Source organism: Lissotriton vulgaris, chromosome 7, assembly GCF_964263255.1.
Source record: "Lissotriton vulgaris chromosome 7, aLisVul1.2, whole genome shotgun sequence".
Classification (NCBI taxonomy): Eukaryota; Metazoa; Chordata; class Amphibia; order Caudata; family Salamandridae; genus Lissotriton; species Lissotriton vulgaris.
This window is the reverse complement of record NC_141695.1, coordinates 844,248,102-844,273,081: the sequence shown is the minus strand read 5'-3', so window position 1 is coordinate 844,273,081 and position 24,980 is coordinate 844,248,102. Positions and strand designations below refer to the sequence as shown.

General features: G+C 50.1%; 1 protein-coding gene across 4 annotated transcripts in view; it reads left to right on the top strand.

Moving 5' to 3' along the window:
• CSNK1D (casein kinase 1 delta) overlaps nt 1-24,980 on the top strand; it is a 268,548-nt gene that overhangs the window by 155,178 nt on the left and 88,390 nt on the right. For all 4 annotated transcript variants that reach the window (XM_086931201.1, XM_086931203.1, XM_086931202.1 and 1 more), the window contains exon 7: nt 5,391-5,562. In XM_086931201.1, coding sequence (XP_086787327.1) covers nt 5,391-5,562 — 172 coding nt within the window. The remainder of the gene's footprint in view (nt 1-5,390; nt 5,563-24,980) is intronic.

The following is a 24,980-nucleotide window of genomic DNA, read 5'->3' as shown; positions in this document are numbered from 1 at the left end:
GTCGGGCATACAACTCTCTGCATTGGTGGAATCCACAAAACCTTTGCAAAGGCCGACCATTCCAAGAGCCTGTCCCACAGATTGTCCTGACAACGGATGCTTCTCTCCAGGGTTGGGGAGCGCATGTACTCCACTACACGGTGCAGGGACTATGGACACTACAGCAAAGGAAGATGCACATCAATGTGTTGGAACTGATGGCAATCTTCATGGCCTTATAGGCGTTCAAAGTACATCTGTGCAACAAGGTCGTGTTGATCCGGACGGACAACATGACGGCCAAGTACTACATCCAGAAGCAGGGAGGCACACACTCTCCACAGCTGTCTCATCTGGCTCAGAGCATGTGGAAGTGGGCCATTCAGAGGAACATCTTCCTCATGGCAGAGCATCTCCCGGGCAAGGACAATCAAATGGCGGATCTGCTCAGCAGGCACAGCCATTAGATGCACGAGTGGGAGATACATCCATCAGTACTCCAACCGTACTTCCAAAGGTGGGGTCATCCAGAGATAGACCTATTTGCCACAAAGGAGAACGCAAAATGCCGAAACTTCGCCGCCAGGTTCCCACACCCGCAATCACAGGGCAATGCGATGTGGATGAACTGGTCAGGCAGATTTGCGTACGCTTTTCCCCCAGCACCTCTGATACCGCTGGTGGCACGCAAGCTCCGGCAGCACTCGATGACGCTCATCCTGGTTGCTCCGACGTGGATTCGCCAACCATGGTACACCACGTTTCTGGAACTCTCCGTGGTACCGCATCAGAGGCTTCATCTCACTCCCAGCCTTCTGACGCAGAGCCATGGCGACATTCAGCACCCAGATCCGCAACAGCTCAACCTGGCGATCTGGCTCCTGAAGTCCTAGAGTTTGGCTACCTCAACCTTCCCCCCGATTGTATGGACATCATTCGGGAGGCAAGGAAGCCCACTACTAGAGCTTGTTATGCGGCTAAATGGAAGAGGTTTGTCATCTACTGTGCTAACCACAATATTGACCCGCTAGATGCTTCCATTCAGAATATCATCTGTTACCTTTTCCACCTGTATCAATGCAATTTAGCGTACTCTTCCATCCGTATTCACCTGTCTGCTATGGCAGCATACCTCCAAAATAGGCAGCACCTGTCACTCTTTAAGGTCCCTGCTATCAAGGCCTTTCTGGAAGGACTCAAAAGGGTCATTCCACCAAGGACCCCACCAGCTCCAGAATGGAACCTCAATGTGGTTCTTACAAGGCTGATGGGTCCTCCCTTTGAGCCACTGCACTCTTGTGAGCTTCAGTTTCTGACTTGGAAGGTTGCGTTCTTAGTAGCGATTACATCGCTTAGGAGGGTTAGCGAGCTGCAGGCGCTCACCATCCAAGAACCTTTCTTCCAGGTACATGCTAACAGGGTGGTGCTCCGCACTAACCCTAAATTCCTGCCCAAGGTGGTATCACAATTCCACATTAACCAGACGATCGAATTGCCAGTGTTTTTCCAAAACCCAGAGACGCTGGCGGAGCGCATGCTCCACACCCTTGATGTTAAGAGGGCCTTGATGTATTATGTAGACAGGACAAAAGATTTCCGCAAAACCAAACAACTTTTTGTTGCTTTTGCTACTCACCACAAGGGAAACGCAATCTCCAAAGCGGGGATTGCTAGGTGGATAGTAAAGTGCATCCAGATCTGTTACGCTAAAGCTAAATGCACTCTCACTATCCCACCGAGGGCCCACTCCACCAGGAAGTTGGGGGCCTCTATGGCTTTCCTAGGTAACATTCCCTTAGAAGATATCTGTAGAGCAGCCACATGGTCTACCACACATACTTTCACTAAACACTACTGTGTAGACGTACATTCCAAACAGCAGGCAGCTGTTGGTCAGGCTGTTCTAAAAACGCTTTTTCAGACTGCTGCATCTGGCACGGGCGGCCGCCGTTAATGGAGGGACTGCTATGTATTCTATGCACAGATATGAATTCTGCAGCCCACATGCCTCGAACTGCAAATGCTACTTACCAGTATGCATCTGTTCTTGGCATGTAGGGCTGCTGACATTCATATCGCCCACCCTCCTCCCCGGCGCCTGTAGCAGCTGCAGATTTTTTATCATATACATACATATGCTCATAGCATGGTCATCACTCACATTCTTCACTCCATCTCTGCCAATGGCTAAAAACAATCTGGGGATGGAGGCGATGCCCATGCGCACTGTAGTCCAGGGGAGGAGCCACCTATCTCGTGATACTTCGAAGACTCTTCCAGGACAACAATGTGCAATCATCCGGACCCAACACTAGGTGGCGATCTATGCACAGATATGAATGTCAGCAGCCCTACATGCCAAGAACAGATGCATACTGGTAAGTAGCATTTGCAATACTGACAGCAAAGGCATACCCAAACGCTACAAGAATAAACAGTATGCAGCTACTAATCAAAAAGTTCAAGCCCCAACACTCCCTCTCTGCTCGAGTGTTTATGCAACTCATAGGCATGATAGCCTCCTGCATCTTCATAGTCCCTCATGCCAGACTACACATGCGTCTGTTACAAGAGTGCTTAGCACGGCAGTGGAACCAGGCTCAGGGACAATTGAAAGACCTAGTGTTGGTAACCAGTCGTGCATACAACTCTCTGCATTGGTGGAATCCACAAAACCTTTGTGAGGGAAGACTGTTCCAAAAGCCTTTACCACAAATAGTGTTGACAACGGACGCATCCCTGATAGGATGGGGATCCCATGTCCTTCAGTATACAGTGCAAGGCCTATGGACAGCACAACAAAAGAAAATGCACATCAACTTGCTGGAAATGATGGCAATTTTTCTGTCAATGAAAGCGTTCAAAGTACATTTATGCAACAAAGCTGTGTTGATCCGGACGGACAACATGACAGCAATGTACTACATACAAAAACAGGGAGGAACGCACTCTACACAGCTATCACATCTAGCAAAAAGCATGTGGAAGTGGGCCATTCAAAGAAACATTTTTCTTATGGCGGAACACCTCCCAGGCAAGGACAACCAAATATCGGATCTGCTCAGCAGACACAGCCAACAACTGCACGAGTGGGAGATTCACCCCACAGTGCTCCAACCATACTTCCAACAGTGGGGACAACCAGAGATAGACCTGTTCGCCACAAAAGAAAACGCAAAATGCCAGTACTTTGCCGCCAGGGTCCCGCAGTCGCAAAGGAATGCGATATGGATGAACTGGTTAGGCAGATTTGCGTACGCTTTTCCCCCAGCACTGTTAATACCGCTAGTGGCACGCAAACTACACCAGTATTCACTAACCCTGATCCTGGTTGCTCCAACATGGGCGAGGCAACCATGGTACACAACGTTCCTAGAACTTTCAGTGGTGCCTCATCAAAGGCTGCGGCTAACACCTACTCTACTCACTGAGAGCCATGGAGACATACAGCACCAAGATCCGCAACAACTGAACCTTGCAATCTGGCTCCTGAAGTCTTAGAGTTTGGGTACCTAAACTTACCTCCTGACTGTATGAACATTATCAAAGCGGCAAGAAAACCTACAACCAGAGCTTGTTACGCTGCAAAGTGGAAGTGTTTTGTCATTTACTGCGATAACAATGACATAAACCCACTAGATGCTTCAACGCAAAATATCATTTGTTATCTTTTGCACCTATATCGTTGCAATTTAGCCTATTCATCTATAAGAATACAAGAACAAACAGCATCTTTCGCTATTCTGAGTACTTGCTATTAAGGCATTCATGGAGGGACTCAAAAGAATAATTCCCCCAAAATACCTACCTTCACCTATCTGGAACCTAAACGTTGTTTTAACCAGACTAATGGGACCACCATTTAAGCCATTGCATTCATGTGATTTACAATTTTTAACATGGAAAGTGGCATTTCTAGTAGCAATTACTTCCCTAAGGAGAGTTAGCGAGCTACAAGCCCTAACTATTCAAGAGCCATTCATCCAAATACATGCAAATAGGGTAGTTCTTAGAACAAGCCCTAAATTCATGCCCAAGGTGGTATCCCATTTTCATATCAATCAAACAATAGAACTGCCAGTGTTCTTTACAAATCCACAGTCAATACCTGAAAGGGCTCTACACACACTAGATGTCAAAAGAGCACTTCTATACTACATTGATAGAACTAAGGATTTTCGAAATACTAAACAATTGTTTGTTGCCTTCTCTCCACAACACAAAGGCAAGCCCATTTCAAACTCTGGGTTAGCCAGATGGATAGTTAAGTGCATCCAAATATGTTACATAAAAGCAAAACGCACCTTAACAGTTCCCCCAAGAGCGCATTCTACACGCAAACTAGGGGCATCCATGGCTTTCCTAGGAAACATTCCTCTAGAGGAAATATGTAGAACAGCCACATGGTCCACAATACATACTTTCACAAAACACTATTGTGTAGATGTACATTCAAAACAGCAAGCAGCTGTAGGACAGGCTGTTCTAAAAACTTTTTCAGACTGCTGCAGCTGGCACAGGTAGCCACCGCTAAGGGAGAGACTGCTATACATTCTATGCACAGATGTGAATTCAGCAGCCCACATGCCTCGAACGGAATATGCTACTTACCAGTATGCATCTGTTCTTGGCATGTAGGGCTGCTGACATTCATATCGCCCACCCTCCTCCCCGGTGCCTGTCGCAGCTGTAGCATTCATTCTTACTTTCTTACTTTCTTGCATGGACATCTCTTACTGTACCATACTCCATCTCTGCCACAATGGCGAAAAACAATCTAAGGATGGAGAGGATGTTCATGCGCACTGTAGTCCAGGGGAGGAGCCACCTATCTCGTGATACTTCGAAGACTCTTCCAAGACAACCATGTGCAATCATCCGGACCCAACACTAGGCGGCGATCTATGCACAGATATGAATGTCAGCAGCCCTACATGCCAAGAACAGATGCATACTGGTAAGTAGCATATTCCTTATACATGCTTGTAGGGCTGCTGATAACTTTTGAGCTGTAAGTACGCCTACCCATTTTATTAAGCCTTTTTTGTTTCCTCTTACATTTTATTATCTTGAACTAAAATAGATTCCAGGGTAATAACTTTATTGGGTCTCCCTCTTGTAGTTACTACGAGTTTCCGCTCTCTTGTATTACCAAATCCTATGCTACTTTATAATGTTTTGGAATGGTTATTTAACTTTAAAATGATACTCATCTAATCTGCTTTTCTCTCAGAGGAAATAGTAACGTTAAACGTTTTGGCTTTTAAGCGTATAAAGACCTGATTTTCGGATGTGATAACTAGACCCCTTTAAATAATGCAGAGGCCTTCCATAATAACTGTTTGTGTTCTTTAGCACTCTGCTTCATCCACTGTGTAACATAATTAACTTTGTGCTCTTTTATGTTTAAGGGTGCCAGCAGAGCAGCTGAGGATGCTGAGCGTGAGCGAAGAGAGCGAGAGGAAAGATTAAGGCAAACTCGAAATCCTGGAGCTCGAGGCTTACCCTCCACTGCATCTGGCAGGTTGAGAGGTTCCCAAGATGTAGCTCCTCCAACTCCCCTCACTCCAACTTCACACACTGGTGAGTGAATAGTGTTGTGAATTGAGCATCATTCTAAATAGGGAATCTAACCATATTCTGGAAATGAATCTGGGAGGTAGCAGCAGGAGGGGATCCTCGGTGCTTGTTTTCAAAACTACTCTAAAATATGGTTCAGTAAAAACATGTAGAGTATATTTCCCATTACAGACATTGATGTTAAAGCAATCATTTTTGTTTAAGTCCTTTGTAGCTAAATCTAATGAAGAAAGCAGAAGTGGTGACTGAACTGATTTGACTTATCTTCTCAAGGTTCTGCTGATCATTACTCTGCAATTCTCTACCCATTTTACTTTAAGACTCTAAAGTGTAAATTGGCCTCACCCCCACTCCAGAGGCCCTTGGGGAGTTTATGGGCTTTCTCTCCCATGGCTGATTACCGGTGTCTGTGGACCTGACATAATGTTCTCACCCTCCCCTTTCCCAAGAGAAACCTTCCTTACTGATTTTCCTCTTCCCTAACAAACTCCCCACCTGTGGGTGGCCAACACACTGGGGTTAGCGGCTGCTGGTGCAAACATGCAGGATCTAGATACCAGATATGCTGGTGGATAAAGAGGTCTCTGCACCATCGACTCCAAAATAGACCTGATACCCAGTTGCATCGACTGTATCAAGGAAAGGGTAGACCAGTAGGACAATCTCCTTGTCCACTTGGAGACTCACAACTCTGATGTGGTGGACACAGAACAATTCAGCAGAGCACCTACTCTGCATGGATATCATTTTGGAAGTTATCAAACAGAAAAATTAAAACCTGTAAGTGCCGGAATCCACCACAATTGACTAGATGGAAGACTGAGGAACGCATGCTGCAGTCGCTGTTCCAGCGGCATTCGTGGAGAAAGCCCACAGTTCAGTCGGTCCATCTCCTCTGGAAGCACTTGCGCGACCAATCATAACAAGATTGCTCAATTAGAGACCCTGATACAGTCTTGAGGCTCGCATGAGAAGGCCGCACTGTCCAATATCAGGGGAACTGTCTTTCTACCCCGACTTCACGCTCCCAGTGCAGATGGCAAGGCACACATATTTTTCCTGCTAAACTCCTGCCCTAGAAAGCTGAAATACCCTACACATTATTGTATCTGGTCAAACTAAGGATTCAGCACAAAGGTAAGCCTCATCATATCACTGACTCCAAGGCAGTGCTGAAGTTCTCATATTGCCTAACCAGCTCGAAGGTTGGCCCTCAGTCTGATATCTGAGTGACAGTGACTGAGATACTCCCATGCACCAGCACTCATCGACACTGCTCCCTTGTTGTTGCTTTGCTCCCGGCTACAGCTCTAAGATTCCCCAATACATTTTATGATGGCAATCCTCACTCTTTCAATTCCAAAGTGTTTGTAGTTCCCCTGACTGATCTATAGCCCCAAGGTCCGCTCCCGAGCAGGACCTGTCGCACATGATGCTGGCCTGCTTGAGAGCTAAAGAGACTAGCCTGTTAAGAGGGTTCGCCGATACCCATGTCACTTCCGGACCATTTCCTTTTGGCTTGCATATTTGGACCCAGTTGTGTGGCCCAAATGTTATTACTCAATACGAATCGGCCTCAAAAATATGCAGTGGTGGGCCCACACTGACTTCCATCGGAGGTCCTTCTGCTACCAGTCGGCAACTCAGTTTGGTCCCAAGTGGCTCACTAATGCCTCACGGGATGATTCCCAGTGCATTTCGTTCCTGTTTGGGGTTGCTTTTTGGGGTCTGGGAGGGGCATTAAGGTCCTTCAACCAGGTTCGTGGGTTGAGGTGGGTAGATGCATTTGGTTTTTGCTCTCCCCTCTTTACTCTCTTCCCCCCCCCATACCCTGGAAGACAATACACTGTCACTGTCCCCACGGGCATGCACACAGCACTCCGGACACCCTTATCCTCGTGGATACCCCCTGTTAGACATGAGATGACATCTGTACGATCTCTCACTTGGAACACCTGCTGCCTAAATGACCAGCAAAAGGCTTGGATGGTCTATGCGTGCATCATTAGACACTGCATTGAAATTAGCATTTTGCAGGAATGTCACTTAAACCCGGCCACTGCTCCCCGCCTCCACACTAAGTGGACTGCTGAAACCCATGCATCCCTATATTCCAGCTACGCCCAGGAAACGGCCATACTTGTTATCAAAGGATTACCCTGGCGCATGCGACTGACAATAAGCGGCAATGATGGCCGCTACATGATTGTGGCTGGTGTGCCTTACATCTGCACCCTGTCATACTGGTATTGGTCTACGGGCCTAATACAAACAGACCACAGGTTTTTGCCCAGGTCTGGCATTAGATGACCATCATGGGCCCTGGAGCCATTATCTGGGATGGAGACATAAACGTTCTCCTTGACTGCATTGCAGATTGCTCTATTGCCTCCAGATGGCCTCACCCCTAATGCTGCGGTGCAGCTCCTCAGCTTATTCACTAGAAATGCCTGACTGACGACTTGCGCATGAAATACTCTGACAGTGCTGAGGGTACCTGCACCACAACTGCTCAGGATACATGGTCCAGTAAAGGCTATTTGTTGCTCACCCAAGACACCCTTAACCAGGCCATGAGCGTGGGACATTTGCCTCACACCCCTGTCAGACCATTCCTCTGATAGATTTTTCTTCTCCTGGCTGGACCTTCTCCTGGCTGAAGCCTTCACATGGAGCTTAGCACCCAATGCTCTCGACAATTCGGTCTTCCGCAGTGAGTTACAAGCGACGATTATGTACTACTATGCCACTAACTAAAGCTCACTTGCCTTCCTGGTAACGTTGGGGGAGACTTTCAAAGTTGTGATCCATGGAGTCTGCATCGCGTAGCGATTGTGTATACTCAAACTGCTGCCAGCGCAATTAACTGCCTTAGTAGGGGACATCCATGCTTATCTCCGTCTGACGAGTTGATCCAGATGTAAGTCTGCTTCCTTCACTGACAAGCGACTGCGCTGCCCTATGACGAAGGAGATTGATCCAGAAAGAGACTGACCCCTATGCTCCGGAAACCGTGGGCTGCCACTTACGTGTTGGAGCTCATGGACGATCAGCCGGTGAGCCACATGGCACTTGATACACTGCTACAGACCATGACAACGTTCTGCTCCCAGCTATACAGCGCTGCATCAATACCTGATGCAGTGGCCCTAGCTGCTTACCTAGATACGATACAGCCGCTATGGCTAGTCCCATCCCACCAACTGCATCTTGCTGTCCCCTTCACGGTGGAGGATGAGACTCTGGTGAACCAAAGACTCCCCAGGGACAAAGCACATGAGCTGGATGGACTTAGTACCTCCTCCTAAGGAATACATGGTGCTACTGTCCCCCCCTCCCCCCCCCAACCTCCTGGTTGACTAAGAGGACATAAGGTTCAATGTACTACTGCTGTCCTTGCGACCAGCATTCATTATAACTATATTGAGACCTGATAACCCCCCCAACTGCTGTGACTTGTATCACGCCCTATCTGAAAGAGACACGTTAGTGATAGATTCCTTACCATAGATTCCTTACCTTAGAATATCCCCAGGCGTCAGACTGGATCCGGAAATTTTTGCGTAGCAATACCCCTGCGCGCTGGTAGGCGTCGTCTGCGGCTCCGCGTCCGTCGTCGGCGTCGTGAGCGCCGGGATGACGTCATCGGAGTATATAGACGGCGCCCATGCGCGCTGACGTCAGTTCTTCTTTTTTCCGCGCCAGCTAGCGCAGATCCGGAAGAAGCTCTACCCCCAGTCACTTTTTGACTGAAAACTTTTTTGATCTTTTTGATCCTCTAGTTAGTCGATTCTCGACTATCGGTGCCAGGGATGCCCGGGTTCAAGCCTTGCTCGAAGTGCGGCCGACTCATGTCGGTCACGGACCCCCATCGCCGGTGCCTGAAGTGCTTAGGCCTCGACCACGACGATCGATCCTGTGACGACTGCCGGGCCCTGACGTCGAAGGCTAGGCGGGAGCGGTCCCGCAAGCGTCTCGAGCTGAGGCAGTCGGCCCCGCGCCGCTCCAGGTCCCGGTCCCGGTCCCACGGGAGGTCGAGGGACAGGTCGCGAGGTCGGAGTCATCGACGTTCCGGGAGTGGTCACCGATCGTCTGGTTCCAAGTCCTCAGGTAAGAGGCATGAGAGGTCGGAGCGACACCATCGGTCCTCCGACCCGCCCCGTCGCTCGCACGATGCGACCGGGGATTCGGGCGACACCGCCCACGCGGCTCCGCGGGAGTCGCAAGCGTCGCCGCCTGCCCCACACCTTCGGGTCCCTGGGCACGGCGCGTCGCAGGAGGAGGTCGAGAGGTACCTCATGGCCATGAGGGCCCTCCCTCCTCAGTCGGTTCCCGTGGCGCCTTCGGGCCGATCGGCTCCGTCTGGAGGTCCTTCCGGGTCGGGCGCTTCGGCCCCGACGACGTCGAGTGCTTCGGCCTCGGCGCCGCTGGCGACTTCGGTCCCGGCGCCGCGCGACCTCGCTGGATCCGGCTCCGGGACCTCGCCGGTCGACCCTACGACCTCACCGGCGACGTCCCCTCAGGTGTCGTCCCCGGCAGCCGTGGTGGTTGCCTACCCCAATGCTTCCTACGGTCCGCCTCAGGCGTCGGAGGGGCGCCGCTGGGCGCAGATTCCGTCGGCCTTCGGAGAATTCTATCTCCATGAGGAGGCCCTGGCTGTTCGTCCTGGTCTCCAGGAGCCGGGTGACGAGGAGCAGTGGGAGGGGTCCGAGGACCCTCTGGCACGTGAGTGCCAGTCTCATCAGGACTGGACATATGAGCTTGGGGAGGCCAGTGGTATTGACACATCGCCAGACACTGGATTTACGTCGCCCCCGACTGTGGCTTCGGAGGCGGGTTCTGCTTACAGTGTAGTGTTGACGAAGGCAGCTAAGGCCCTAAACCTTGAGCTCCCCGTCGCGGCCGTGAGGACTAATCTCCTCACTGAGGTACTCAAACAGCAGTCCGGCTCCACGGAGCCCCTTCTGCCGTTCAATGAGGCCTTGTGTGACGTTCTGCTGGGCACTTGGTCCAAGCCCGCCACAGGTCCCCCTGTGGATAGGAACGTGGCCAGACGCTACCGCCCGGCACCGGGCGACCCTTGCTTTTTGTCCACCCACCCCACCCCTGAGAGCCTGGTCATCCAGGCCTCCAACTCCCAGACCGCATTCCCGTCGGCCCCGCCCGACCGGGAATCCAAGAGATACGAGCAGTTCGGGAAGAAGGTCTTCTCGTCTGTGAGCCTAGGGCTCCGGTCAGTAAACACCAACTGTCTCTTGGGCCGCTACACCCACACTCTGTGGGACACGGTTGCGGAGGTGCTGCCACAATGCTCTGAGGAGGTCAGGGCTAAACTCAGCCAAACCCTTGCGGACGGCCGAGATGCGGCACGCTTTTCCATCCGGTGTGGGCTGGATACCACGGACTCACTGGGCAGGGCGATGGCAACGACTGTGGCGGTTCGACGCCACGCCTGGTTGAGGTCCGCCAATTTCTCGGCCGATGTCCAGGCCACTCTCCTGGACATGCCGTTTGATGGCCGTCGCCTCTTCGGCGACAAGGCAGACCATGCGCTGGAACGTTTTAAGGACTCCAGGGCCACAGCCAAGTCCTTGGGCCTTACGGCCCCACGCCAGCAATCGGGTGCCTTTCGTTCCTTTCGTGGCCACGGAAGGGGCGCCCCACCACGGACCGTCAGCCACGCGCCGCAGAATGTTCAGCAACGCGGTGGCGGCCGTGGGAACCGCCGTGGCGGTGGTCGGGGTCAGCGGCGAGGCCAGTCCACACCTCCTTCAGCAGCCCCCACCTCAAAACCTTCCTAGTCCGAGCTTTCAGGCCCATGTGACGCCTGTGGGAGGCAGGGTTCGCCATCACCTCTCCCACTGGCATACAGTCACTTCGGACAGGTGGGTGCTGCAAATTGTCCGAAGGGGTTTCTCCCTCCCCTTCGAGTCTTCCCCTCCATCCATGCCACCTCAATACCACCGTGTGTCGGGGGATCACTTGCAACTTCTGCAAGAGGAGGTTTCGGCCCTCTTGGCCAAGAGGGCCATCGAGCGCGTTCCTGGGCCAGAAGTAGGACGTGGCTGTTACTCCCACTACTTTCTGGTACCCAAGAAGGGCAAAGGGGGCCTACGCCCTATCTTGGACCTACGGAACGTCAACGGCTTCCTCCGTACGGAGAAGTTCAAGATGCTCACTTTGGCTCAGGTCCTGGCTGCCCTGGACCCAGGAGACTGGATGGTAGCGTTGGACTTGCAGGACGCCTATTTCCACATCCCCGTCCTGCCGGCCCACCGGCGTTACCTGCGGTTCACGGTAGGCCAAGAGCATTTTCAGTTTACCGTGCTCCCCTTCGGCCTTACCAGCGCCCCACGGGTGTTCACGAAGGTGATGGCGGTGGTCGCAGCCCATCTGCGCAGGCAAGGGGTATCAGTCTTCCCCTACCTCGACGACTGGTTGTTGAAGGCGGGCTCGCCCCAGACAGTCGTCAGCCACCTCCAGACTACGGCCGACCTCCTGCACTTGCTGGGGTTCTCCATCAATGTGCCGAAGTCACACCTGTGTCCCTCTCAGAGGCTCCTCTTCATCGGAGCGGTTCTCGACTCGGCGCAGTTTCGGGTTTTCCCACCCGAGCAGCGGGTTCGGGATATTCAGGCTATGATTCCCATCTTCGGGCCGTTATCCCGGGTCTCGGTCAGGTTGACGCTACGGCTTCTGGGACTGATGGCCTCCTGCATCCTTCTGGTGCGTCACGCCAGGTGGCGGATGCGGGCTCTGCAGTGGGACCTGAAGTTTCAGTGGGCCCAGCATCAGGGCAACCTGTCCGATCGTGTCCTGATCTCGGAGGGCACTGCGAAGCAGCTGCAGTGGTGGCTCACGGACCGCGACTGGGTCAGTGGCAGACCCCTCTCTCTACCCCAGCCGGAGCACGTAGTTGTGACGGACGCGTCCCTCCAGGGCTGGGGAGGCCACATGGGAGAGGCGGAGATCAGAGGCCTCTGGTCTCCGGCGGAGTCCCGGCTCCACATCAACCTTCTGGAGCTGCGGGCGATTCGTCTTGCACTGAAGGCATTCCTCCCCTCTGTCAAGGGGAGCGTGGTGCAAGTGTTCACCGACAACACCACCGCCATGTGGTACTGCAACAAACAGGGCGGTGTGGGGTCGTGGACCCTTTGCCAGGAGGCTCTGCGCCTCTGGCAGTGGCTGGAACATCAGGGCGTGACTCTGGTGGTTCAACACCTGGCAGGTTCTCTGAACGCCAGGGCGGACGAACTCAGCCGCCGGTGCATGATGGATCACGAATGGCGTCTGAACTCGGACGTGGCGCAAGGTCTCTTTCGACAGTGGGGAGAGCCTTGGTTAGATCTATTCGCCACAGAAGAGAACGCGCAATGTCAGCAGTTCTGCGCGTTGGAGTTTCCAAGGCGGCACTCGCTCGGAGACGCTTTTCGTCGCGAGTGGAGCTGCGGCCTGTTGTACGCCTTTCCGCCTATACCACTTCTGCCCAGAGTGCTGAAGAAGATCAGGCGCGACCGGGCCCAGGTTATCCTTGTGGCTCCGGACTGGGCTCGAAGATACTGGTATCCCGAGCTACTCAGCATGTCAGTCGATCCCCCGATTCGTCTGCCTCTTCGGGAGGACCTTCTGTCGCAGCAGCAGGGGACGGTCCTGCACCCGAACCTGTCCAGTCTCCACCTACAAGCTTGGAGATTGAGCGGCGGCAGTTGAGGCCATTTGACTTGCCTCCCGAAGTCTGTGACATCATTCTGGCAGCCAGGCGTCCCTCCACAAAGTCGGTATACGCCTGCCGGTGGAATAGATTTGTGGCATGGTGCGCAGCAAAGGCTGTGGATCCCCTCTCTGCACCCCTTTCGGAAGTGCTGCTCTTTCTTCTTTCCCTTGCCCAGCAGGGCTCTGCTCTGGGCACTCTTAAGGGGTACCTTTCTGCTCTTTCTGCCTTCTTGCGGCTACCAGATCAGCCTTCTTTGTTCAAGTCCCCTATAGTGAGTAGATTTCTGAAGGGCATCACACACATGTTCCCTCCTGTTCCCTTCGTGATGCCCCAGTGGGACTTGAACCTTGTTCTCACCTATCTGATGTGTGCTCCCTTTGAGCCGCTTCATAACTGTCCTCTTCGTCTCCTTACGCTGAAGACAGCCTTCCTGGTTGCCATCACCTCTGCCAGGAGGGTGAGTGAGCTCCAGGCTCTTTCTTCTTCTCCGCCTTTCCTATCTGTTCATCCTGATAAGGTGGTGTTGCGTACACGACCTTCCTTTCTGCCCAAGGTTGTCACGGCCTTCCACATCGGGCAGTCCATCACCTTGCCCACCTTCTTTCCGCCTCCGCATCCCTCGAAAGAGGAAGAGAGGCTCCACCGTCTGGATCCAAAACGTGCGCTCTCCTACTACCTGGACCGCACTCGCCAATTCCGGGTGGATGACCAACTCTTCGTTGGTTACGTGGGCGCGAAGAAGGGGAAGGCTGTACACAAGAGGACCATCTCCAGGTGGATCATCTTGTGCATCCAAGCATGCTACTCTATGGCGAGGAAGGAGCCCCCGGCTGGATTGCGGGCTCACTCCACTCGGGCCACGGCGACAACAACTGCCCTGGGCCGCGGTGTCCCCCTGCAGGACATCTGTCAGGCAGCTACGTGGGCCTCGCTGCACACGTTCGCAAGACACTACTGCCTGGACAGTCAAGTCCGGAGGGATGGCTTCTTTGGCCGTTCCGTCCTCCAGGACTTTCTGGTGTGATATTGGTTCGCAGACCCACCACCGGGGTTGGTATTGCTGGGGTATCTATTCTAAGGTAAGGAATCTATCACTAACGTGTCTCTTTCAGATGCACAAGTTACTACTTGTGTAACGATATATCTGTAAGAGACATTAGTTAGTGATAGATTCCTTACCGCCCTCCCATCCTCCCCGTTCTGCGAACCGATATTTAGGGTTAAGGTCATCCCCTTTCAGGGCCCTAGTTTCATGGCACCAGTGTTAGTTCTATCATGGCTCTGCGTATCTGGCGCGGAAAAGCTGTGTTATCAGAACTGACGTCAGCGCGCATGGGCGCCGTCTATATACTCCGATGACGTCATCCCGGCGCTCACGACGCCGACGACGGACGCGGAGCCGCAGACGACGCCTACCAGCGCGCAGGGGTATTGCTACGCAAAAATTTCCGGATCCAGTCTGACGCCTGGGGATATTCTAAGGTAAGGAATCTATGGTAAGGAATCTATCACTAACTAATGTCTCTTACAGATATATCGTTACACAAGTAGTAACTTGTGCGTCAATGATTAATGTTGACAATAACACTTTTGCTGAATTTTAGGCCAATAGGCTGTTTCCTTTGCTGCTGGATATCTTTCTCCTTGAGGAGTCATGATTTGTGGCGCCTGATGTGCCTTCTCTACACCCCGCCCCCCGAAACGCAAATCTTTGCCTCCATGTTCGGCCCCAAAAAATGTGGGAAATGGGTATGCTTCCTCATCCCCAAAAAAGAGCTCCATCCTGGTGATACTCTGGCCGCTGAATAGGTTCATCTTCTCCAAACACTATACCATAGTCTACCTGCAGGAAGTCATCCTGCTGCTCCGCAAAGGTGACTACATATCAATGTTGGATCTGACAGATTCATACTGTCACATCTTGAAGGTCAAACTTGTTCTCCGGTCTAACTACCCTTCATGTTCTCATTTAAAAGGGGGGAAGAAACGCAATATAATGTATGCAAAGCATCTGAATCTAGAATTTATTCATGCTGCATAAGAAACTAATGGTTCGAGGCATATGGGCTGCAGATGGTACATTATGAATAGATCGCCATCTGGTGTTGGGCTCGGATGATTGCACTTTGTTTTTCTCTTGGAGAGTCTTTTGTATCTTGGTGACTCCTCCCTTGGTTGGTAGTGCGCATGGGCATCGGCTCCATCCTTAGATTGTTTTTTTCCGCCATCGGGTTCGGATGAGGATCGAGACGCTCCAGATCAACTTCGGAAGAAAGTGATTTATCGGCGCGTATTCCCTTTCCAATTCGACGGTATTGTTATCGAACGCGTTCATTTCCATTCCGACGCGTTGCAAATTAAAAACCAAAGAGAAAAACTTGGATCTACGTCGAAGAACAGGAGGCCTTTCTCGACGCAGTCAAGCCCGGAGTCCATGGAAAGGACTCCATTCAAAAAATGTCCAAAGTGTGGTGCTAAGTTCCCACACAAGGACCTACACGAGGTGTGCAACCTCTGTCTGTCGCCGGAACACGAATCCAGGGACTGCGAAGCCTGCGCAGCATTCTCCTCCAAGCTAACGATTAGAAATCGTCGAGCTCGAAGACACGAGGTTTCCAGAATGCAGGCGGAAGCGATCCCGGAGTTGTTCTGAGACGACCAAATCGAGGAAGAAGAAGAAGAACAGTCGGGGTCGGAAGGGGACCAGTCGGAGACTGAGGAACTCATCGATCAACAAACCGTGAGTGACGACGTCCCCTTACCGAAAAACCGACCCCGTGCGGTAACGACCCCGCCCTCGGGCCCGGTCAAACCGCTGAAAAAAGTTTCCGACGCCCCGCCCTCGGGCCCGGCAACGAAACTGAAAGTGAAATCGAAACACTCGGACTCCCACCATGTCGGATCCGACAAAAGGGCGACATCGACTTCGACACCGAGGCTACATGCAAAGGAGAGCTCGGTACCGAAACATTCCATGTCGAAACATAAATATTCCTTATCGCCCAAAAGACACTCGATACCAAGAAAGTCGGAATCGAGCAAGCATTCGGTGCCGAAAACAACAAGATCTGACGATCAAAAACAAAAGCACCTCTCGGAACCAACACCTTCGGTACCGATTCAGGAGCAACACACAGATCCAAAACAAAAGATCTTGTTTATTGATCCACAAACTGGGAAAGTGGTCACAAAGAAGAGGAAGAGTGAACAATCAGAAGATAAACCTCTTCCTCCAAAAAAGAGAACAATGGGGACAAATATAACTCCTCCTGCTTCTCCTCGTCCTAGGGTCACACCCTCCTCTCCTATTCCTCACAATAGGCCAAATATTACTACACCTTCCACACCAAGACCAGCTACACCTCAGTCAGATGTAGACAGTGATCTAGGGGAGGGAGAACCTCAGGGAGATAATGAAACCATCCCAGATGAGGAGGACCCATGGGAAAATTATGATGTAGGGTCAGATGAGGACAATGACCCGGAATTATATCCCTCAAAGCCTTCACCACCTGATGATAACACAGGCTTTGTGCAGCTCATTAATAGGGCAGCAAAATATCACAAGTTAGACATGCATACAGAACCTCAAATAGAAGATTTCTTGTTAGAGACTCTACCTAATGCACAGAGAACATCAGGTACTCTTCCTATGTTAAAGGGTCTTCTTACTCACACAGAGGAAATATTCGAAAACCCAGTGAGAGCCAGGGTGTTAAACCCAAGAATTGATAAAAAATACAAAGCGGCTCCAAAGGACCCAATTTTTATTAAAGGACATGTACCTCTAGACTCGCTGGTGGTCTCAAACGCTCGTAAGAGAGCAAATTCATTATCTACAGGAGAGGCACCTCCACCAGATAAAGAATCAAAGCTGATAGATGCATCAGGCAAAAGAGTAGCATCACAGGCAGCGAATAGCTGGCGTATAGCAAATACACAAGCACTACTCGCACGGTATGACAGGGCACATTACGATGAGTTAGAGAAACTTATCATACATCTCCCAAAAGAACACCAGAAAAAGGCAGATCAATTAATACAGGAAGGTAAAATAATAACCAATACTTCCATTAAGTGTGCATTAGACGCAGCAGATACTGCAGCAAGGTCTATTAACACAAGTGTCATGCTAAGAAGGCATGCATGGCTTAGAATCTCCGGATTCAAACAAGAAGTACAAACAGCCCTATTGAACAAACCATTTGATCAAAAAACATTGTTTGGTTCAAGCACAGACGAGGCATTAGAAAAGATGAAGAAAGATACGGAGACGGCTAAGTCAATGGGGGCATTGCAACAGCCAACACACAGAGGTTCCTTTCGTAGATCCACCTATAGAGGGGGCTCAAAAAACACAGGAACAAATCAGCAATCCACATCTTTCACACCAACATCACCCAGAGGTAATTCAAGAGGCAGTTACAGAGGTAACAACAATAAGGGTAGAGGCCGCGGAAATAATAACAACCGCAACTCCTCAACACCAAAACAGTGACTTCATAGAACTCCCCCCAGACCACATAACACCGGTCGGGGGACGTCTATCACAGTTCCTACCTGTCTGGGAAAACATCACGTCAGACAAGTGGGTGAGACAAATTATCCAACATGGTTATTGCCTAGAACTCACAGCTACCCCACCAAACATCCCCCCCAAACAGCGTCCAATGAGTCCAGATCATATGACACTGTTAAAAGAAGTTCTAGCACTTCTACAAAAGCATGCAATAGAGAAGGTCCCAAAGGATCAACAAGGAACAGGAGTATACTCTCTATACTTCCTGATCCCCAAAAAGGACGGGTCCCTAAGACCAATATTAGACCTCAGACCTCTCAATGCTTACATAAATTCAGAGCATTTCCACATGGTCACGCTCCAACAAGTACTCCCTTTACTGAAGAAAGGGGACTTTCTTTCTACACTGGATCTAAAAGACGCTTACTTTCATATCCCAATTCACAAAGCTCACAGAAAATACCTAAGGTTTGTGTTAGAAGGACAACAATATCAGTTCAAAGTCCTTCCGTTCGGTGTCACAACAGCACCAAGAGTTTTCACAAAATGTCTAGCGGTCGTAGCAGCACATCTAAGAAGACAACAAATACATGTCTTCCCATACTTGGACGATTGGCTAATAAAGGCCAAGTCAAAGGAGGAATGTCTTCACAACACACAGAAGACAATCCAACTGCTGCACCAACTAGGGTTTACGGTGAACTACAAAAAATCACACCTGCAACCAAACCAGATTCAGCAATACCTGGGGGCTACAGTAGACACAGAGAAGGCAATAGCATACCCCAACCCAGTCAGAGTACAGACAATGGTCGGGTTAATACAAAGATTTCAACCATAACACTTACTACCAGCACGAGTGTTTATGCAACTATTAGGCATGATGTCCTCCTGCATACTGCTAATACCACATGCCAGACTTCAAATGCGCCCACTACAAGAGTGTCTAGCGACACAGTGGAATCAGGCTCAAGGTCAGATTACAGATCTGGTGTTGGTAAACGACCGGACGTATCGCTCTCTGAAGTGGTGGAACACAGAAAACATTTCCAAGGGACGGTCGTTCCTAGAGCCAGTTCCACAAGTGATAATAACAGCGGACGCATCGCTCTCCGGATGGGGAGCGCATATGGACAGATACACAGTACAAGGGAAGTGGAGTGTGCAACAAAAGAAACTGCACATCAACTACCTAGAACTATTAGCAATATTTCTAGCACTAAAAGCGTTCCAAATACAAATAGCAGGGAAAGCAGTCCTGATCAGAACAGACAACATGACTGCAATGTATTATATCCAAAAACAGGGGGGGACACACTCTCTCCAACTGTCCAAACTAGCACAGGACATATGGAGATGGGCCATTCCTCAAAAGATCTACCTGTTAGCGGAACACCTACCAGGAGTTCAAAATCAAATAGCAGACATCCTAAGCAGACAGTCAGAACAGGTACACGAATGGGAGCTGCACGACCAAATACTGCAGCCATTCTTCCAAAAATGGGGGCAACCAGAGATAGATCTGTTTGCCAACCATCAGAACGCAAAATGCAAAGAATTCGCATCCAGGTACCCACACCAAAGGTCCCAAGGCAATGCACTGTGGATAAATTGGTCCAACAAATTTGCTTACGCGTTCCCTCCTCTACCACTAATTCCATTGTTGGTTCGAAAACTACAGCAACACTCAATGACCATGATACTAGTAGCACCTACATGGGCAAGACAGCCGTGGTTCACCACGCTGCTACAACTCTCACAAGTACCACATCAAAAGCTAAGGTTACTACCCATGCATCTTACACAGAACCATGGAGAAATAATGCACCCAGATCCCAAACAACTGAACCTAGCGATCTGGCTCCTGAGGTCATAGAGTTTGGGTATTTAGATTTACCACCAGAATGCATGGAAATCATTAAACAAGCAAGACGTCCTACCACAAGAGCATGCTATGCAGCAAAATGGAAGAGGTTTGCTATACACTGTAACAGTAAGCACATCAACCCTCTGGACGCATCCACTAAACAAATCATTTGCTATTTATTACACTTACAGCAATGTAATCTAGCATATACCTCTATCAGAGTTCATCTCGCAGCTATAGCAGCGTACCTACAAAACAGGCAACATCTGTCACTGTTTAAAGTACCAGCAATTAAAGCTTTCATGGAAGGACTCAAAAGAGTCATTCCACCAAGAAGACCACCTTCCCCAGTCTGGAATCTCAACATAGTGCTTACCAGGCTAATGGGGCCACCCTTTGGACCTATGCATAGGTGTGAAATACAGTTCCTCACATGGAAGGTGGCTTTCCTCATAGCTATTACGTCACTTAGAAGAGTAAGTGAACTGCAAGCTTTTACGATTCAGGAACCATTTATGCAGCTACACCAAAATAAAGTGGTCCTTAGAACAAACCCAAAATTCTTACCAAAGGTCATTTCAGCATTCCACATCAATCAGTCAGTGGAATTACCGGTTTTCTTCCCAAAACCACAAACAGTAGCTGAAAGAGCCCTACATACACTGGACGTTAAAAGGGCCATATTGTACTATATAGAGAGAACACAAGCTTTCAGAAAGACAAAACAGCTATTTGTTGCGTTTTCTCCTACACATAAAGGCAATCCCATCTCCAAAGCGGGCATTGCCAGATGGATTGTAAAATGCATTCAGATATGCTACTTAAAGGCAAAGAGAACATTAACTGTTCCTCCTAGAGCTCACTCTACACGTAAACTAGGAGCATCTATGGCATTTTTGGGAAACATTCCACTAGATGACATATGCAGAGCAGCTACCTGGGTTACACCGCACACCTTCACAAAACATTATTGTGTAGATGTGCACACAACACAACAAGCTAGAGTGGGTCAAGCAGTATTAAAAACATTGTTTCAGACAGTTGCAACAGACACAGGCGACCACCGCTAGGGAGAGAACTGCTGTATAGTCTATTCATAATGTACCATCTGCAGCCCATATGCCTCGAACGGAATATGCTACTTACCAGTATGCATCTGTTCTTGGCATAGAGGGCTGCAGAGTGGTACATGCCCTCCCAGCCTCCCCGGAAACCTGTGTCTGTTCCAACATTATCTTATTTAGATACACTTACATGGGCATTCTTATCTGTATTCTACTATACTACTCCATCTAACCCTACTATGGCAAAACAATCTAAGGATGGAGCCGATGCCCATGCGCACTACCAACCAAGGGAGGAGTCACCAAGATACAAAAGACTCTCCAAGAGAAAAACAAAGTGCAATCATCCGAGCCCAACACCAGATGGCGATCTATTCATAATGTACCACTCTGCAGCCCTCTATGCCAAGAACAGATGCATACTGGTAAGTAGCATATTCCTTACAGCAAACAAATGATGGACGGAATGCTGACAATGCAAATATTCTCTCCCAGTCAAAAGATCTGGGTTAAATCCATTGTTTTTTGCCCACTACACCACCCCAGTTTGGACCCAGCCAAATACAAATAAGTCTTGACCCTGTGTGCCATGGGAACAGTCCAGACCGAACTGCCAGGTCCTCCCTGGACTGTAAACAAGCATCCTGGGACCGGTTTCAGGGTATGTCACCCTTCTTTATGCTTATTTCCAGTCCAGGGAGGACCTGGCCTGGCAGTTCTGGATTGACTGTTCCCATTGGGCTACAGGGTCAAGACTGATTTGCATATGGCTGGGTCCAAACAGGAATGGCATGGTGAGCAAAAAAAGATGGATGTAGACACACTCCCACACACACTCACACCCACTCCCACTCACACACTCACTCACATACTCACACACTCTCACTCACACACTCACTCTCTCACTCTCACCCTCACTCTCACACTCTCTCTCACTCTCACTCTCACACTCTCTCTCACTCTCACTCTCTCACTCTCACTCTCACTCTCTCACACAACCCTACTCCTGAGGCGGAAGCCGGGAGCGCTAGGGACTTTTTAAAAATTGAGTCACTGAATGAAAATTGTATTTTATTCTTCACTTTACTCGCTGCTCACCCTTTTGGGAGAAGCCCACACTCTGTGATCCTGCTCAGCCGATTGAACGCTGACTCAGAGGAAAACAAACATTGCTGCCGCCATCTCGAGCGTGCACCCTGGCCACGCCCCTTTTAGGCCACGCCCCCCTTGACGCCCTCCTATCTACTATTTAACATGTGCATCTATCGGAAGCGCAGCGGACGAGCGCAGCGGGAGCGCCGTCTGCGCGCCAAAGGCAAGCCCGTCTGCGCCCGTCCGCGACCGGCCGGGGACAGGGCCCCCCCCCCCCCACAGGGTGCTATACCATCCTTCTACCCTTCACACATTGAACCTCCCTCCGTCCGACAGCTGTCACCATCAATACCACCCCCTGAAACTGCCTTCCTGCTGTCAGTACTGCAATACCAACTTGCCAACGGCTCGACTAAAGCAGACACAGCAAAACTTCTCCTTACTGCTCCTAAACTGTAGATCTCTGCCAAAACATAATGCAGAAATCTCACTTCTACTAGATGAGCGATCCCCTGATGCCCTCTTCCTAACGGAGACCTGGCTAACCCCAGACTGCGACCCAGATATAAGCCATCAGGCTACCAAATCGAACGTAGGGACCGCGCACATGGAAAAGGAGGCGGCCTTGCCATCATTTATATATCTATTTATCAATGCTACTGTACCTCCGACCCAATTCCAGACTGCGAAAGTATATCTTACTGTCTTAAGTTTACTCCTAACGACAAACAGGGGCACTTATATATCGCCCGCCAGGCCCACTTAAACAGTTTCCCTCCTCCCTACCTTCGCTTGTGGCAGAATCTGCCATGTCCTCTTCTAATTTCACGCTGCTGGGTGATCTCAACATCCATTTTGATGTTAGCACCGACTGCACCGCCAATGAGCTACTCTCTAGTCTAGCTGCGATCCAATTACAACAACTAATTAAGTCACCCACCCACGACAAAGGTCACTTGCTCGACCCAGTATTTACCAACTGCCCCACTCTAACTGTCCGTACCATAACTCCTCTACCTTGGACAGACCACTATCTAATTTCCCTTAACTGGTCTACGGGGAAAGCCACGCCGCCGTCCCCCCAGACTTCACGGAAGATGAGAAATTGGTCTAAACTTTCCTTAGTCGTGGGCTAGCCTTCTTTCCAGCTCCAAACCTGTCCTTTCCAAAAACCCTGAACAGGACAGCATAATCTTCAACAAATGGCTAGAGAACTCCATCGACACCATCCTCCCCATAAGGAAAACAAAGCTAAAAAAAGCCCGAGAAACCGCCCCCTGGTACTCTGAGAAACTCAGGGAACTGAAAAGACAGTGCAGAAAAACGGAAAGAAAATGGCGCCTGGGATACGCCGCCACCGACAAAGAAAGATATAGAGAAAACATCAGAGCCTATAAAACAGAAATAAACTCTGCCCAAGCGAACTACTACACGGAGAAAATCATGGCAGCTCGCTCCAAACCTAAAGAAATATACCAGGTAGTAAAAACCCTCTCCAATATCCCCCCACCAATAAACACAACCCACGACCCCATTTCCCGCTGCAATGAATTGGCTAATTTCTTTTACCAAAAAATAAACAAAATATACTCATCATTTGCAGCCCCCAACCCAGAGGAGGTTACACCACAAACGCTATAGAATACCACGCGCAAGTCCATTTGAATGAATTTCCATTATTAGACCTAGAAGTACTCAAATCTCTCGCATCTCAGGTAAAATCTGGCTCCCCCCTTGACCCAGTACCCCCTAAAATAATGAACATGGCCGACCAGACAATCTTTCCCACCCTGTTGGACATTCTCAACTGCTCTATATCAACAGGAGTGGTCCCCCCCGTTTGGAAACAAGCAATGGTGAGAGCATTGTTAAAAAAACCCAGCCTCAACCCCTCAGACCCTAATAACTATCGCCCAATCTCCCTGCTACCATGGGCAAGTAAAATTTTGGAGAAGTATATTAACCTCCATCTTACTAAATATCTTGAGGAGAACCTTCTATTGGACGCAACCCAAACTGGGTTTCGCCCCAAACACGGCACAGAAACAGCGCTGTTAGCCGTTACGGAAGAGGCCAGGAGGATCTTGGATCGAGGGGGATCAGTGGCAGTGGTCCTCCTCGATCTAAGCGCAGCATTCGACACAGTATGCCATAAAACTCTGCTGTCCCGACTGCTCGATCTTGGCATCTCAGGAAACGCCCTCGGCTGGCTCAGTTCTTTTCTCAGCAAAAGAACCTTCCAGGTCTTTGACGGCGATTCGTATTCTGAAAGCCAACCCCTGAACTGCGGCGTGCCCCAGGGATTATCATTGAGCCCCACGCTGTTTAATGTGTACATGAGGCCGCTGGCTGAGGTCGTTCGAAAATACGGTATCAAAATCATATCGTATGCGGACGACACTCAGCTGGTGGTCTCTCTGGCACAAAAAAACAGCGAGCTCCCCCAATCCAACCTGGCATCCTGCATGGAGGATGTCAGAAGTTGGATGACAATGTCATCCTTAAAACTCAATGGAGATAAGACCGAGAATGACCCTCGGCCCCCCCCCATCTCCTTCACCTATGACCTGCCATGGCCCGCAAGTTTAGGGCCACCACCAACTCCGAAGGAAGACATCAAAAGCCTAGGAGTATGGCTAGATAAGAAGCTCACCTTTAACACTCAGGCAACAAAAACAGCGGCAACCTGCTTTGGGATCATCCGAATGATGAAAAAAATCTTACCGATACTACCCTTTGAAGCCAAGCAGGTTGTCATACAGGGCCTCGTACAATCCAGGCTAGACTTTAATAACGCGCTATATCTAGGAGCCCCTGAGTATATGCTGGAGAAACTACAACGAACACAGAACTGCGCTGCCCGCATTCTTCTCCAGATCCCGCGCAGACAGTCAGTCAAGGCAGGGATCAGATCTCTGCACTGGCTCCCTGTCAGACAGAGAATAAAATTCAGAACACTCTGCCTAGCGCACCAAGCATTCCACAGAGCGAGCCCCGAAATCAACCACTCACTTCTCTCCCCTTACTGTCCCGGCAAAACCCTTCGTTCCATTAATGCATTTCTCGCTGCAGTTCCACGAATCAAAAGGGCTAGAGCAGGAGGCAGGTCTTTCTCACTCAACGCTGCCAAGCTCTGGAACTCTCTGCTACTTTCATTAAGATCTA